We start from the raw sequence: 16,730 nt of genomic DNA, 5'->3' as shown, positions 1-16,730 counted from the left end.
GAGTTGATGGAGAAAGAGATGAGAGAGAGACACCCCTTTGGAGGATATCTTCAGAGAGGTGATCATTGAAACTATTGAAATAGCTGAGATCACAGCAGAAAGCCAGGAGCTTAACCCTAGGGAAGAGCCACATTTATTGGGGAGAAGCCAGATAGGGAACCACCGGAAGGAGGAGAAACAAGTTTAGAAACACAGAGAAAAGCATGGTGGTATATCAAGGACACGGTAAATTCAGGGTCAAAAAGGAGTCAGAGCTTGGCAGCTGGTCCTGCAGCAGAAAGAGGAGCCAGGAGGGTCTCGCCTGGCCTGGTAGGGCTGGCCGTCTAGGAGGCCCCCGGCTCTGAGTCCCAGACTTTGGGGAAAATAATCACGCTTTCTTTCACACCACCTTCTTCATAAGTCTGTGGACACACGGTGGCCACTGCTGATTTCAACCGTAATTATAGCTCCAATGGCCTCTCTCTGACTTCTGATTCTAGATATTGGATGTCCCTATTCTAGATATTGGAGTTTCAACGTATCCATAAGGCCAAGAAACTCCGCTGGTGGCCTTGGGCCGGTCTATGTCCTCGTTCCCCTTTTTTTGAGGTACCCATCTCCTGCCAAGAAGGCTGAAGATAACCCAAGAGAGAGAAGAATCAGAGGTTAACTTTCTAATCAATTATTTCTAGTAACTAAACATACTATAGTTTTTCGCAGTAGATGGAGTACTCAGCACCAGAGAAAATACGGCTGTATTTTTGTCTTCATCCTTAGAAACAGGTTCCAAAGACCTTTTTAATTTGTCCTTTCCCTTGGGACTGAGAAAAATGATTCTCCCTTCATGATTCTTCATGATCAAATATTTGTTGAATGAATCTCTTCTGGGCAGAAAGAAGTTCATCGACACACATAACTGAGATGTGGAACAACAGTTCGGCCCTCTGTGGCTAGCAAGGACTTCGAGGTACAAGTGCCTCACAAGGTCACGGGACGTTGTTGGGCATTCAGCGTACATCTATCTTGCGAGAGGTATAGATATTGCCGCCTACTAGGACTTCTAAGAAAAAGTCAGCTTGATGCCATCAGGAATAGCACAGCAATTAGGATGAGCCAGTCCAGGCTTCGGTGATGATCCTGTCACTGCCTTATTTTTGATCAAGGGTGATTCACTAGCCTCTCTGGCCTTCACCGTTCTCATTCATAAAGTGTTGGTAACAGTTTAGGAATTCATAGGGTGTCATGAGAAGCTCTGTAAGCTGTCAAGTGCTATGCTAATATTATTATTATTAATACATTGACTGCTATACTAGAAAAAAATTTTTTTTTCCTTGAGGCCATCGTGTTTTATTAGGTCAAGATAATATGTGCTTCACAAGTCTGGGAGCTCAAAACCAGTGTTAAGTTAAATACCATTCACCTGGCAGTTCATGGAGCCGATCGGAATATAGGGAAGTTTGTCCTTCATACTCAGCAGGGGAAGGAGATGAGTTCTTAATCTCTAAGAGAAGAATTGTTGAGACAGTGAGTGCAAAAATATTACTTTTCTTGTGGGTAATTTATAAATAATACAGTGGAATGTTAAAAATAACACAAAACAGTACAGCAGGCTTGTTCTTTCTGCTTTGAGTTCAGACTTCCCTTCCATTTTATTCTTCTGAAAAAGATGTCCCAGATAAAGTGGTCAAAACCAGCATCAACCAGCTTGGTGCCCATAGCTCAGTGGGTAGGGCTCCGGCCACATACCCCGAGGCTGGTGAGTCTGGCAGGTTCGAACCTGGTCCGGGCCTGCTAAACAACAGTGACAATTGCAACAAAAAAATAGCCGGGCATTGTGATGGGCACCTGTAGTCCCAACTACTTGGGAGGCTGAAGCAAGGGAATCACTTAAGCCCAAGAGTTTGAGGTTGCTGTGAACTGTGACGCCATGGCATTCTACTGAGGGCGACATAGTGAGACTCTGTCTCAAAAAATAAACCAACATCAACCATTCATCATCGCATTTTCTGGCTCTAGCCTTCCATGGAGAATGCTTTCTTTTAAGGAGCTCTTAGAAGCACTGTGGAAGAGATAATCTCTACAAAGGATGTGTTAGTTTGGAGGTTTTGTCTTTGTTTTTTCCCTTCACTGAGGCAAAGAGAAAAGAACTTAACCTTTGGAGGACTCTCGTGATGGGCACAAGGCATTTGGCATATCACCTTATTGGATTCTCTGGCAGTCTTGGTATGTGGACGTTATTAACCTTATTTTATAGGTGAGGACATCTAAGCCGGGACAGGTGGAGCCGCTTGCCTAGGGCAGTAGACAGATTCAGACCTCAGATTTTTGGCTTTATAGTTAGTGCTTCTTTCACCATCCCCTCCTCTGTTTCTTCCCCCAAATCCATCCTCAATTTTCTTCATCTTTTCTCTCTGGAATAGTTTAATATTTATGTAAATATGTCACCAGAAAGACAAGAGGCGCTGTCTTGCACTTGAAGACAAGCTCCCTCCCAACTGCAGCCATTCCCAGGCAGGGACTGATCCCCTTCTGTCCCCTTGTAGCTTAATTGCAATACTTTCCCATTTTATTAGTTTCCAGATTCTGTGCCAAGTGCTTTAAAAGGCAGGTAGGGGAGAATTTGCCTCTGCTTGCCTGGCAGCTTGCCATCACCCCCAGAATCTATTGCTTGCTGTTTCAGAAAGGGATCAACATTGAAGGCATTTTCTCGGCAGGGAAATTTACATATCAGAACCTTGCTGACTGAGGCAGAAATGAAGGCTTAGGGCCCCTGGAGTCTGGGGGTGGGGACAGAGCCTTGGGAGGGGGTGCGGGAGGGAAGAGCTTATTTTATTACCCAGGAATAAAAACATTGTGAGTAATGAATAAAGTCCGAAAGCAGTAAATCTGAGACTCCAGAGTTTAGGTGTGTAACGTGTCGGAGAACAATTTAAGCCTTCGCCTCTTCTATAGAGGTGAGGTATTCCGGCTGCCTTTCACAGCCTAAATTTCATTAAATGGCCTTTTTAAAGGGTTAGGATTACAAGAAGCCAAGTCTGGCTGGTTCATAAGGATGATTTATGGCTGTGTTGTCGACTCCCCAACCCTTCTGTACAAGAGGATACAGAAAATACATAATTTGTTGCTCATTAACTCCAAAATCTGTCAGGGCTGGCCCAGAAGCCATGTGGTCCTGGAGTCATGTGTCTGCTAAATGGCTTCAGCCTGGCCCTCTCCTTAAAAATCTGCAGTCGCTACTCTACACTGGAAATGTAGAAATAATAAAATTATCTCAGCAGAGTCTGCTGTGGGTCTTTGAACTTGAGATTGAGAGTCAGGGGCGGCGCCTGTGGCTCAGTCGGCAGGGCGCTGACCCCATATACCGAGGGTGGCGGGTTCAAACCTGGCCCCGGCTGAACTACAACCAAAAAATAGCCGGGCGTTGTGGCGGGCGCCTGTAGTCCCAGCTACTCGGGAGGCTGAGGCAAAAGAATCGCTGAAGCCCAGGAGTTGGAGGTTGTTGTGAACTGTGTGATGCCACGGCACTCTACCGAGGGTGATAAAGTGAGACTCTGTCTCTACAAAAAAAAAAAAGAGAGAGTCAGAATACTTGGGCTTTATTTACTTTTGACTCTGTCACTTCCTAGCATCGCAGCCTTCCCATAAATCACCATCTTCCAGAGCTTTAGTATTCCCACCTGCAGAATGGGTATATCTTCTTCATACAGAAGATTAAATGAAGCTACAGTTTAAGAGAAATGTAAGGGATGTCTGCCATTATTTACATTATTAGGAATTTGAGGTGTCCTTAAAATGTTTTCCTCTTTGGTCTTTCCATGAAGAAGAAGAAGCGTTTGAATTTGCAGTTTACTTGCTTAAGACCGTGGCCCTGAAAGTGGAAGTTTTAGGATGATGGGATGTTAGAGTCCTTGAGTTGTAATCAGCCCCCTTCTCTCACAAGTGACAGAAGCAGAGAGGTGACTCATCTGAGATTAATCAATAAATTTATGCAAGAGACTCGAGTTTGCTGTGGAAACCTATGTGCTCCTTCTCAGCATCAAACAGGAAATCATGCTGATTGATGCTCACACTGAGCCTGTTTCTCAATCTCTGGTCCAATGTCAGGGATTTTGCCTGGGGCCTTGGTTCTGCTCCTTGCCAGCGAGGTCATCTTCAGGGAAGTAACTTTTCTCTGCTGTTCCTTATTGCCTTTGCCTGGTTGGCAGGCTGGTGGTAGAGGTAGCACAGAAGAATCAAGAATAAATGTCATTGCAATTATGAAGTAATAAATCCTGGAGTCTAATACCCTCATTCTGCAGCTGGAGAAACCAACTTGTGCCAAATTCACTCAGCGAGTAGGGACGTGAGCCCTGGCCACTTGACTTCTAGTCCAGTGTTCTCCCCCCTGCATATAAAGTCACATGAGTATGATTTATAAATAAAGAAGAGCAAGAGAACATGATTGTGGTAATAAACATCTGGAACTTATTTGCCTGAAAGGTTACATAGGGTAAAAGTATAAAGAGGTTCAAGAGGGGAATTAGATCATGAGTATAGGAAAGAATGCTGGGCAGAGAGTCAGTACACCTGGGTCTAATCTTTGGATGTGAGTTATTTAGACCTAAGTTGCTTCCATGTATAATGGCCCCTTTCATTAATGACTTGCCACACTTCTCAGGTTTAATCTCTACAACGTGTTATCAAAGAGCTCTTGGTAATGGTGAAGGGATAGTTCCAATTTTGCAATAGGGCAACTCCAAGGACTACTGGCCTACTTCCTTTCATTTATTTGTTCCTTCACCCTGTAGTCCCTGGGCGCCTCTGCAGGGTCAGATGTTAGTTCTGTTCTCGCAGGGAATGGCTAAGCCAGGATGCTGGCTAGACTGGCCTTTGACCACGTCCCTCTGATAGAGACTCATATTCTACACAGTCTGGGAAGACAAAGTGTGGCACACACAGACATAAAGCGCTTATACCCAGAGGCACAGTGCGGACCTGGGCAGAGGTGGTCGTGTTCCCACTCCTGCACCTGCTCATCCGTGGTGCTTCTGTTCTATGTGGCTGTCCTTCCTCGGAGCCCAGGGGACCTCGATCGGACCTTGATCGATGCCTTCCCCCACTGGAAAAGAATAACGGGAGCCTTTGCAGAGGAGCATCCGCATGTGCCTGTGTATTGCTTCCCTTGTGGTCTTGAACATGCTCTCGGCTCCCTGAAAGGGCAAGCGTGGCCCTGCATCCTGCCCCATGAGGAAGTGTGAAAGGGATTTTTGTGGTGAGTGATGAGTTGACCATCACTGTCCCCGGGCTGTGGTTGCAACCAGGAAGTGGCCAGAGCCATGCTGTGGAGTTCAGACAAGGGCAGCAGCCGAGTCTATCGCAGGCGTTCACCTTACAGACCATCGGCTGGCCCCCATCCTTAACAGAAAGCCTGGCCGTTTGGGGTGAGGTGAGGCTTCCCCTCTCTGAGGCTCAGTGTATCTATCTCGTGGTGGTTGTGAGGATTTCATGAAATGGAGAATGTAAAAGCCATGCCTGGTATACAGTAGGTAATTAATAACGGTGGCTTTTTTTAAAAAAAGTAGTGGTAAGTCTCCCCTAAGCACCAAGGGGTAGACACAGGGTATAGCAATCAGGACTCACTCACTGTCCTGTAGCGTCTGAGGGAGTCCACAAACACTGGGTGTTGTATGAAAAGTTCCTTCGTGTTCAGGCCAGTCTTCTACTCATGATACCATGCTTCTGAAAACTGAAATAAAAGCATCACTTTCTATGGCCCAGCTCATCTTTCTATTCATGTTGTCACATTTACACCAACAGCTCTTGCGAAGGTGAGTGACCTCTGTTCACAGAGAAGGAGGTTGACACGTGGAGAGGTTGGGTTCATGGAGAAGGAGGTTGACATGCAGAGAGTTTGGATTCACAGAGAAGGAGGTTGACATGCAGAGAGGTTGGGCTCACAGAGAAAGAGGTTGACACGTGGAGAGTTTGGATTCACGGAGAAGAAGGTTGACACGTGGAGTTTGGATTCATGGAGAAGGAGATCGACACGTGGAGAGGTTGGGTTCACGGAGAAGGAGGTTGACACGCGGAGAGGTTGGGTTCACGGAGAAGGACGTTGACACGCCGAGAGGTTGGGTTCATGGAGAAGGAGGTTGACACGTGGAGAGGTTGGGCTCATGGAGAAGGAGGTTGACACACGGAGAGGTTGGGTTCACGGAGAAGGAGGTTGACACGCGGAGAGGTTGGGTTCATGGAGAAGGAGGTTGACACGTGGAGAGGTTGGCTCACGGAGAAGGAGGTTGACACGTGGAGAGGTTGGGCTCACGGAGAAGGAGGTTGACACGCGGAGAGGCTGGGCTCACGGAGAAGGAGGTTGACATGTGGAGAGGCTGGGTTCACGGAGAAGGATGTTGACACGTGGAGAGGCTGGGTTCATGGAGAAGGATGTTGACATGTGGAGAGGTTGGGTTCATGGAGAAGGAGGTTGACACACGGAGAGGTTGGGTTCATGGAGAAGGAGGTTGACACACGGAGAGGTTGGGTTCACGGAGAAGGAGGTTGACACGCGGAGAGGTTGGGTTCATGGAGAAGGAGATTGACACGTGGAGAGGTTGGGCTCACGGAGAAGGAGGTTGACACGCGGAGAGGTTGGGCTCACGGAGAAGGAGGTTGACACGTGGAGAGGTTGGGCTCACGGAGAAGGAGGTTGACACGCGGAGAGGCTGGGCTCACGGAGAAGGAGGTTGACATGTGGAGAGGCTGGGTTCACGGAGAAGGATGTTGACACGTGGAGAGGCTGGGTTCATGGAGAAGGATGTTGACATGTGGAGAGGTTGGGTTCATGGAGAAGGAGGTTGACACGTGGAGAGGTTGGGTTCATGGAGAAGGAGGTTGACACGTGGAGAGGCTGGGTTCATGGAGAAGGAGGTTGACACGTGGAGAGGTTGGGTTTATGGAGAAGGAGGTTGACACGTGGAGAGGCTGGGTTATTTACTGCTGAAGAACACGACGAGGTGGCAGAGCCTGGGCTCTCTGGAACTGGGCTGTGGTGTACTCACCCTTCGTACAGAAACCTCCACCATGACAGGCAATGTTGGTACCACATTGGCTGAGGCCCTTGATAGGGTCACATTATTGTTGGGAGTCCTTTATGCCAAATCCCAGAATCTGAAATTTGTTCAGACCCCTCAGATCCCCTGACATCCTGGTTACCCTTAATCATGTCCATCATTCTTCATTTAATTACTTTTTTCTACAGCTAAATCCTTATTTGTTTCTCTCTTTAAAAAATATATTCAGTTGTGTATTTTTCCTGTTACAAAGGTTTTATGTGGCATATATAGGACTTAAAAAAACAAAATAATCATTTTAGCACTTTTGATCTTTCCTCTTGTGCTCACGTGATCTGTATGCTTCTTAAATAGAAAACTAGGATTTTATACATTATAACCTAAAGTGCTGACTATTCTCCCATGTCATTAGATGTCCGTTATAGCATCTGTTTTGATGGTGAGTCTCGACACTGCCTGACTTCCTGCTCAAATTCCTTTCAGATCATCACAGGGGAATTCTACCGGATCTATTACCTGAAGGAGAAGTCCCGGTCGACGATTCAGAATCCCTATGTGGCAGCCCTCTATAAGCAAGTGGGTTGCTTCCTCTTCGGCTGTGCCATCAGCCAGTCTTTCACAGACATTGCCAAAGTGTCCATCGGCCGCCTGCGTCCTCACTTCTTGAGTGTCTGCAACCCTGATTTCAACCTGATCAACTGCTCCGATGGCTACATTCAGAACTACAAATGCAGAGGCGATGACAGCAAAGTCCAGGAGGCTAGGTGAGAGACCCCTCCCGGAGGCCGCAGCAGGCACCCCTGGGGTGCAGTGCTGTTCCGTGAGTGCTTCTAGCTGTGCTCTGGTTTAGATGGGTGAGTAAGGCACAGTCCCTGTTCTTGAGGAACTCACGGTCAAGTAATGGAGACAGAGAGGTCCATAAATAATTATGGTATAGCATCAGTAAGACTGTTCATTCATTCCTTCTTTTGTTTATTCACGAGTGCATGGGTGCCTGCTACGTTCCAGGCATGTGTCCAAAGCACTACCAAGGATGCAGAAATGAACAAGACAGAGCCTGCTCTCAAGGTTAAGTCTAGGGAGGGAAGACAGACCGACAAGTGTGTGTCAGGGGTGTGAATATGGCCCTTTCATGGCCCTCTCTTGCTCTTGCAGGAAGTCCTTCTTCTCTGGCCACGCCTCCTTCTCCATGTACACCATGCTGTATTTGGTGGTAAGTACCTGCCCTCTCATTCCAATGCCGTCCAGCCCCAGCTTAAACTGCTGATCTTAACAGCCCTCAAACTAGTTAGGGACAGACTTCGCTGTAAAATGCTTGAAAAAGGTGAGCTAGAAAAGTTAGCTTTCATTCCGCGCTCTGCCACTGCCTCAGCACAAGTGGTTTTACTTTCCAGGGATTTCCCATTTTTCAACTAATAATAGCATTTGCCATGATTGCTTGGTCAGGATTGAGCCTCCTTTTTGAAATGATAAAAGCAATAAAGACACTTGTCTAACATTTTATGGTACAAGTACTGTTTTTGGAAAAACCATGAACTCACTTGATTCTTAGAGTAACCTTAGAAGTAATATTATCTCTATTATGGGAAAAGTTACCGAGTATGGTCTGAGAATTTAAGCAAACTGCCAAAATTTGCATAGGCACTTCAAAACTGCCCCCCAGACCCACACCTTCTGATCACATGTTTTGCAGTGTCCACCGTGCCTGTCTTCCCTCATATGCTCCTGGTGAAAGGGCTTTGAGGATTGTCATTACCTATTTAGAGTGATTTTGAGTTTTGCAAAATACTTGTGCATTCACGAGGACACGGGACCTCTTAACAATGCTTGTGGCGTATGAAGTCTGTGTCCTCACTTCTTGAATCCAGAGGTCAAGGCCCAGCAAGGTTAAGCGGCTTGTCTGTCGTCCTGTAGCTGGTGATGCAACTATGGTGTGATTCACAAGTTGCCCTGCCCACCTGCCCACGGCCGGCCGTGTCTGCTCTGATTTCCGGGAGGTGCCTTGACAGAGCGGGCGAAGCGGCCTGCTCCCCTCCGGCTGCCATGCAGACAGCAGGCTGCTCTGTTTCTCTGTCAGTTAAATATGGGCTCCCCTGCCCTTCCTCCCCTTGAACGAGGTCCCGATGCCAGTCACTTCCTGCTTTTGGCTGCTTTCATGGAGTTCAGAGTGGGAAGGTGCTGAGAGGTCAGGCCCAGCTCAGAGGAGCATAAGCTGTTTGGAAAAAGAACATTTTGATTTCAACAAATTTAAAGAAACATAATTAGGAATTAGGGGGGAAAGACTGACAGAGAAATTGTTTTGTTTTGTTTTTCCAAATCTTTTCCAAGTTTGGAGGCCTCCAGGCTTCCAATCTGTGAAAACACTGAACATGGATTTTATTTATTCATGAATAGTACTTCCCTCCTTTCCTCTTTCTTTTTGTCTTTTTTGTTTTTGTTTTGTTCTTAGATAGGATAATTTAGCAAAGATATTTGGGTTCCTGCTCCATGTGTATATTTTACCCAGAGCTGGAACCAATTTTAAAAATGTCATTTCACTGTTTTATAAAGGTGCATAGAGAGGTTGGGTATGTGTTCATTTTTTCCCCATGTCCTTTCATTTTATTCCAAGGGAAAAAAATACTAGATAATTTTGAATCCAACATTGTGCACTGTGTCCTTTACAGCTGCCCAAAAGGTGAAGATGTTGACAAGTTTTGGGAGCCTTCTGTGAGCAGGCACTGTATCTAAATTATGCTACCACATTAGCTTCTCAGTGACCTGTGAGGGGTGTTTTATCTTACTTTGGGATAAAAACAAACAAACCTGAATCTAAGAAATTAAGTGATGAAAGGTCTACAGTCAGTAAGAGGCAAATAACTACTGAAGGCTAGTTTTTAGGATTTGAGCATTGTTATAGGTTCTTTCTTTCTTTCTCTTTCTTTTCTCTTCTTCTTTTTTTTTTTTTGAGACAGTCTCTGTCAACCTGGGTTGAGTGCTGTGGCATCACAGCTCACAGCAACCTCAAACTCTTGGGCTCCAGCGATCCTCTTGCCTCAGCCTCCCAGGTAGCTAGGACTACAGGTGCGCAACACAATGCCTGGCTAGTTTTTGTATTTTAAGTAGAGATGGGATCTCACTCTTGCTCAGGCTGGTCTCAAACTCTTGAGCTGAAGGGATCCACCTGCCTCGGTCTCCTGAGTTATAGGTTCTTTTTATAGTACTTCACCACAAACAAAAAAAAAAAGGAAAACCAAAACAAACAAACAACAAACCTCTGCAGGATAAGCTTAAAGACTGTAACCCCTTGGCCCTAATTTCAACTTCACATGGAGGAGGCCTGCCTTTCTCTTTCTGCTGTAACGGTTGAGATGTCCCCTGCCCTCTCCAACTGCACCACCACCTCCTAACCAGCTGTGGTTACAGCCAGAAATCTCTGAGGGGATGACGGGTGAGGAGTAGATTGTGACTGGAGGTTCCTTTGCATCTCTCTGAGGGAGGAAGAAATTATAATGCCTTCATATTGCTGGAAGGAAGAAAAGAAGGAGGGAGGGAAAAGGGGAGAGAGGGAGAAAGAGAAGCGCCTTCTTAATCCTTCATCTCCTGAGCATATTATTATACCCTCAGCCACCATGCTGTCGTGCACGTAGCCGCACTTTTTGGAACTCTTGCACACACACATAGTCAGCACTCCCAACTTGCAGACGCCCACATGTAAACACACACACACAGCATATATATGTATGCACACAGCTCCATGTTTAGCACTCAGTTTATCTTGCCCTAAAACAACCTCTGAAGATAAGAGATAAAAAATGAGGATAGCAGCTCTTGGCCAGGGCTTGTGGTGTGATGTTACAGAGAAATCCCAGCCATTGGAACGTCCAATTTGTAAAACTTTCTAAAGGAAGTCTGAAGGACAGCCTTGCTGCCCACCACAGGGGGTGGGCAGTCCTGCAGCCTTTCCGAGAAGCCCTCAGACCCTCCCCCAGTGCCTTTCTGTGGGGCTTCAGGAAGTGCTGGAGTGGGCCAAACCCACTTTCTGTGCTTTTTGTGGACGCAGCCTGTGGTACATGGCGTCCCTGGAGCCTTGGGGAGAATCACAGTGGAGCCAACTGGGCATCACATTGCCCCCTTTTGATATGGAATCAAATCTGACCATGTCCATTACTAGCTATGGAGCCATGGGTTACTTAGCTTTAGAGCCTCAGTATACCCATCTGTAAAAGGGAGATGATCGTGTCTATTTTTTTTCTTTTCTTTTCTCTTTATTTTTTTTTAATTATTTTGTTTTTGTTTTGAGACAAAGTTTCATTCTGTTGTCCAGGCTAGAGTGCCATGGTATTAGCCTAGCTCACAGCAACCTAAATGCCTAGGCTCAAGTGATCCTCCTGTCTGAGCCTCCTGAATAACTGGGACTGTAGGTGCCCACCACCATGCCTGACTAATTTTTCTATTTTTAGTAGAGATGGGGGTCTCTTGCTCAGGCTGGTATTAAACTGCTGAGCTGGAGTGATCTCCCAGAGTGCTGGGATTACTGCACCTGGCTGCTGGTATTTATTTTACAGAATTACTGCCACTGTTCCTCTCTGGACTCTGTTTTTCCCATCTGTCAAATGAAAGAGTAGGATTAGATAGTGTTTCTTTATCTCACAATCTCTACAGCTCTATTCAAAAGAAGTATGAACTTCCCTAAGTGCTGAAAAGGAAAATGGGAAGCCATCAAGGACAAACTTCTGCCACACTACTGTCAAGTTCAAAGAGAAGGGCAGACCAGAAGCACCAGCTATCTACATGCCAGGCCTTTCAGTGGCAGCCACTTCTGGAGCTTAAGGGCACGCCATATTAGGGTTCATTCCCAAAATGTTTAGCTTGGAAAAACCATGCCCCAAACACCAAATTATCTCTGGGCACAGAAACTTAAGGATGAGGTTTAGGCTTGTTAGAGATTAATGCAAAGTCTAATTTTAAAAAATAGCATATATAAGCATATAGCATGTGTTCTACCTCTGAGTCCTGGACCACATCTAGATTGGTCCTCTCCCTCCATGGTGAGGGACCGAGGATGACAGGGCTGCGTGGGTAAGATGCCAGCACCAGGACAGGTACCAATCCCTGTAGCACCTCGTGTTTCCTGTGTTGGGCCGGGTGCTCCGCTGTCTTCTGGGGACACTGAGATGAATCAGATCTGAGCCCTGCCCTGAAATAGCTCACCTGTGCATTCAATATTCAGCCAGCGTTCAGCAAATATTTAGTGAGTGACTCTTACGCACCAGTGCCACGCTGGGGGTGGGTGGAATGTGGGGATTAGTAAGGCATGGTCACAGCTCTTGGGAGTTCAGCCTGGAGGAGCAGCAGATGATAATAGTGTGGTACATTGTGCGGCAGGGGGCAGGGGACGTGGAGGTTGTCCTGGGCGCTCAGGACGGTGGCCCCCAAGCTAACCTGCAGTGGAAGGTGGCAGAAGCCAGGGACAGCTGTCGATAGAGTCCTCAGTCATGGGAGGATGGAGCAGCCAGCTGTGTGCCCGTGAAAAGGAGGATGGTGTCTTGGAGAAGAGCAAGCACCTTGCGTGGCTGATGAGCAGCAGGGAGCCGAGGGCACACTTGAACGTGAAGTGGACTCCATGGGCCTGAGTCCCAGCTCCTCATTTCGCAACTCAGACTGAGCAGCCGCAAGTTCATGTCAAGCCTTTCCTTGGCTGCTGTGCTCTCCCCTGGGCATCTGCACCTTGCCCCCTCGCCTTCTTCGGGTCACTTTTCTGACCACTGCCTTTAACATGACAGCCCCTCCTCAATACTGTACACACACACACCCAGCCTTACTTCCACCCGCCCCCCATTTCTCACCATCTGACATTACATGTTCATTTATTTGCTTGTTTGTTTATTTTCCTCAAGTAAATTATAAATTCCAGGGAGAGGGATTTTCTGTCTTTTGATTCACTACCGTAGCCACTTCCCAAAGTGGTGCTGACACTCAGTTACGTGTGCAGTGAATATTCAGACAAGGCGGGCAGGTCTCTGCCCAGGCCAGGCCACACTACTCCCATTCCAATCAGGATTTCCGACCAGAACCCTCAGATGCCATGTGGTGTAGGGAATCCGTTTGCTGCCTCTTTACTGAACTCTCCTCTAGTCTTTACTGTGCTGACCCATGAGAACTGTTTGTATGTCAGGGGGATTGTTGGGTGCCAGGAAATAGGGAAGTGGCCGTAGTCTGGCAGCCACGTTCTCCGGGCTGTGTTGTTCGTCACTGAGGTTTTGCGCCACATGTTTGGCATCTGGAGACCGCCATCTGGCATCCCTACAAGGCATCCCACAGAGCATCTGCAGAAACCCCTTGCGGGAACAAGATTGTTGTTTCCAAGGGGAATAAACTGCTGTACCAGATGTTTTCCCCTTTCCTCCCTACCTCATTCACTCATCCATCCACTTGTCCATCTGTTTCTGAGAACCTGTTCTGTGCCAGACCCCGGGTGAGCACCTGGGGACACCAAGAGAGCTCATAATTTTGTAAATAGTTGCAAAACAGTTGGCTACATCTTCTGCTTGGAGATGCCCTGAGGGGGGTGGAGCACAGGGAGAGTGGCTGTCACCTGTACCATGAGGTGTACGGAGTCCATTTACAGAGTCCTCGCGGCTTAAGATCAGGTCTCTTACAAAAGCTGTCCACCTGCATTTCAGACGTGGGAGTGTTGTCAAGTGTGTGACAGGTGGGTTAGAAGAGCCTGGAGTTCCAGATGTCCCCTAGAGGCTGTCCTTTAGTGTAGCACCTTCAACTCAACTTCTCTTCTCCAAAGTCAGAGGTCCAGTACCAAAGACCAAGAACAAAGGTAAAGCAGTAATTCCCCACCAAAACCAGGTGTTTCTGTGGTTTGAGCCCAGGCTCAGAGCAGCAAACTCACTGTAAACCACGGCTCTCTTACCTCGAGCGCCTGGCATGGCCTCTTTTAGCCTCAAATTCTTCATCTACAGCATGGACACCACCACTTAGCAGGATTATTTTGACAATTACAGGTGATGTACTCTAAAGCCACTTAGCTTCGTATCTAGAACTCATGGTAGTTTTCTTTCCTCCCCGATAGTGACAGAAGACAAGACTGGATTCTCTTCTAAAGGAGGAGAAAAGTCAACCAAAAATCCTTTCATTCAGAAAGTCATTGAGTAACTTTCCAGAGAGAAATTCTGGTTCTATACCGTGTTGGTGAGCCATCAGGCGCTTGAACGAGAGCCAAGCGGGAGCCAGAGAGGAGATCAGAGAAGGGAGAACGTTTCTCACTGTGATGTCAGAAATCTGGACGGGTAGGCGGGGACTGAGGAAGGACAAAAGCCTCCTTTGCGCTCTCAGCAGAGCTATCCCAAGAGCATTGGAAATAAAGTGAGAGGACAGTGCAGACCTGTTCCCCCAGTATGCAAATCATGAAATGAGGCACTAGTGACTCAGCAAGAACAGGCGTGTGACTCACACACACTTCTGACTCTGCTGGTTCAGACCAGAGGAATTTGCTCAGATGCAGGCAGACCTTTCTAAGGGGGTTTTGTTGGCATTCCACAGGACCCTCGTTTTGAAGCTAGGACCAGGAAGGAGAAGAGAACTCTACATGGGGAGTGAGCTCCACATGCCAGGCACTTTCACGTCCATCATCTGGGGAGGGGAGGCCGCATACACTCTCTATTGTAATCTTTGGCACATCCAGTCAGCAGTTCTGTTTGAGCAACTGGAAGTAAAACCTTGTACAAAATCTTTTGTACAAGAAAAGGACTTTAAGATTTTATTCTCTTTTAGTGTAGGAGCTTATTCATATCTGTGTCTTTCATAGTCTTGAACATAATAGTTACGTATATATTTTTAATACCTTTATGTTATATATGAAAAAACAAAACTAGGGAGGAGCAGAGTGACAAGTCTGGGGCCATGTGGTTGAAATAGAGGACTATGAAAACAGGTCCCAGGCTAGTTGCTGTAACAGCACATCAGACACTGTAGTGTGGCAGTGATGCTTGGGAAGTGGACTCCGAGGGTTGATTTTCCAGTCTGGATGGGGCAGTGGACACAGATTGGACAGGATGTCCGCAGCAGACTGTGTGAGGTCAAGGTGCTTTGGGCTTTTGGCTTGGTCCAGCTCTGCTCACTGGTTTCCTAAGCACATTTCCCAGGGTGCCTCAGACTTTACCGAAACCCCTGCAGGTCTCCTTCTGGGAAAGTCTCCTTGGTCCAGGATAGGGGCCTGACACCCACTATCCTGAGTAAGGTATGCACACCCCTGTGGAGTGGGAATGAATGGAACCTCCAGAGTTAATTATTCCCCCTTTGTGATCCTAATGAGGCCCAAACCTCTGGCCTGGAGCAGCTCAAGCAATGGGAGCTCTGAATTGGCAAAATCCACTCCATTTAGCAGTGAGATTGGTGTGGGGCAGAGGGTTATTGGATCTTTTGATCAACCTCAAAGCCTGTTGCCACCAGCTTACTTCTCAAATCAGTGTGCAATTTCATTTTTCAGTAATTTACTTGTTGGGTGAAATGGCCACAGTCTTTTACCAAGGCAAAAGGGAACCTAGATTTCTAAAGAGTGCCTTGAGCACTTGTCCTGGGCCAGATAGGGTCCTTCCCTTGTTACCTGCCCCCTTTCATCCTGACAAGCCTGAGAAGATAATGTTCTATCTGTTTCACAGATAAGGAGACTGGGGCTTTAGAGATGGTAAATGACTAGTAAGCGGTGTGGTCCGGATGGGAATCAGGGCTGCCTCACCCCAAAATGCTGAACTTTACTATCACACTACTTTGCCCCAGATGGGTGTTTTTTGACTTTATTTTTTTTATATCACGGCACACTTAACCCTATACTTCTACAGCATGCTTAAATTATATTGATAAAAAAAGGTATATTGATAAAAAAAAAAGGTGAAAAAATGTATACTTAACTATGCTTTGAGCTTCTTTTGAAAGTAATTAAGTTAATCATCTTCAAGAATTTTGTGGTATACCTAAGATCCTCTCACGGCACACTGGTTGAAAATCGCTGCCCTAGGCCAGGCACGGTAGCTCACGCCTATAATCCTTTGGGAGGCCAAGGCGGGAGGATTGCCTGAGCTCATGATTTCAAAACCAGCCTGAGCAAAAGCGAGACTTCGTCTCTACTAAAAATAGAAAAACTGAGGCAAGAGGACCGCTTGAGCCCAAGAGTTGGAGGTTGCTGTGAGCTATGACATCATGGCACTCTACCCAGTCTCAAAAAAATAATAAGAAGAAAATCACTGCCCTAGATCCGCAGCTGTAGACACCAGCGCTGACCTGGAGGTGTTCCTCCTAAACATGGTAGTTGCTAGTGGGTGACTAGGAGCAAGCTCACATCTGCTCACTGCGATTCGTGTCTGGCTGCTTCCCGAAGGAATTCTTTTCCCATAGCCTCCCATAGTTGCCTGCTCCTTTCCCATTCATAAGCCCTCCCTGCCTCCCTTCCTGGAGCTATTCTAATGACTGGTCTCTTCCTCTCTCCTCAAGTTCCTCTCCCGTATTTATTTTTTTCCTTTATTGAGCTCCAGCCATAAGTATCTGAGTCAGTGAAGGGGAGATGCCGGCCTTGTCCGGTTGGGAAACCCACCCTTCCTCTGCCCCACCCTCATTTCCAAGGGCAGTGACCTAAAGTCTGCGCGCAGGGGGCAGGGAATGGGTTGGAGGATTTGTAGCAAGCATTTTCTTAGAACCTGCCATGTGGGAGAA

General features: G+C 47.0%; 1 protein-coding gene across 1 annotated transcript in view; it reads left to right on the top strand.

Moving 5' to 3' along the window:
• Positions 1–16,730, top strand: part of PLPP3 (phospholipid phosphatase 3) — an 89,711-nt gene that overhangs the window by 54,196 nt on the left and 18,785 nt on the right. The window contains exons 3-4 of the mRNA XM_053575185.1: positions 7,512–7,792; positions 8,184–8,241. Of these exons, the coding sequence (XP_053431160.1) occupies positions 7,512–7,792; positions 8,184–8,241 (339 nt within the window). The remainder of the gene's footprint in view (positions 1–7,511; positions 7,793–8,183; positions 8,242–16,730) is intronic.

Source organism: Nycticebus coucang, chromosome 22 (genome assembly GCF_027406575.1).
Source record: "Nycticebus coucang isolate mNycCou1 chromosome 22, mNycCou1.pri, whole genome shotgun sequence".
NCBI lineage: Eukaryota > Metazoa > Chordata > Mammalia > Primates > Lorisidae > Nycticebus > Nycticebus coucang.
Note: the sequence above shows the minus strand (reverse complement) of the source record. Positions and strands in the feature narration are given on the sequence as shown.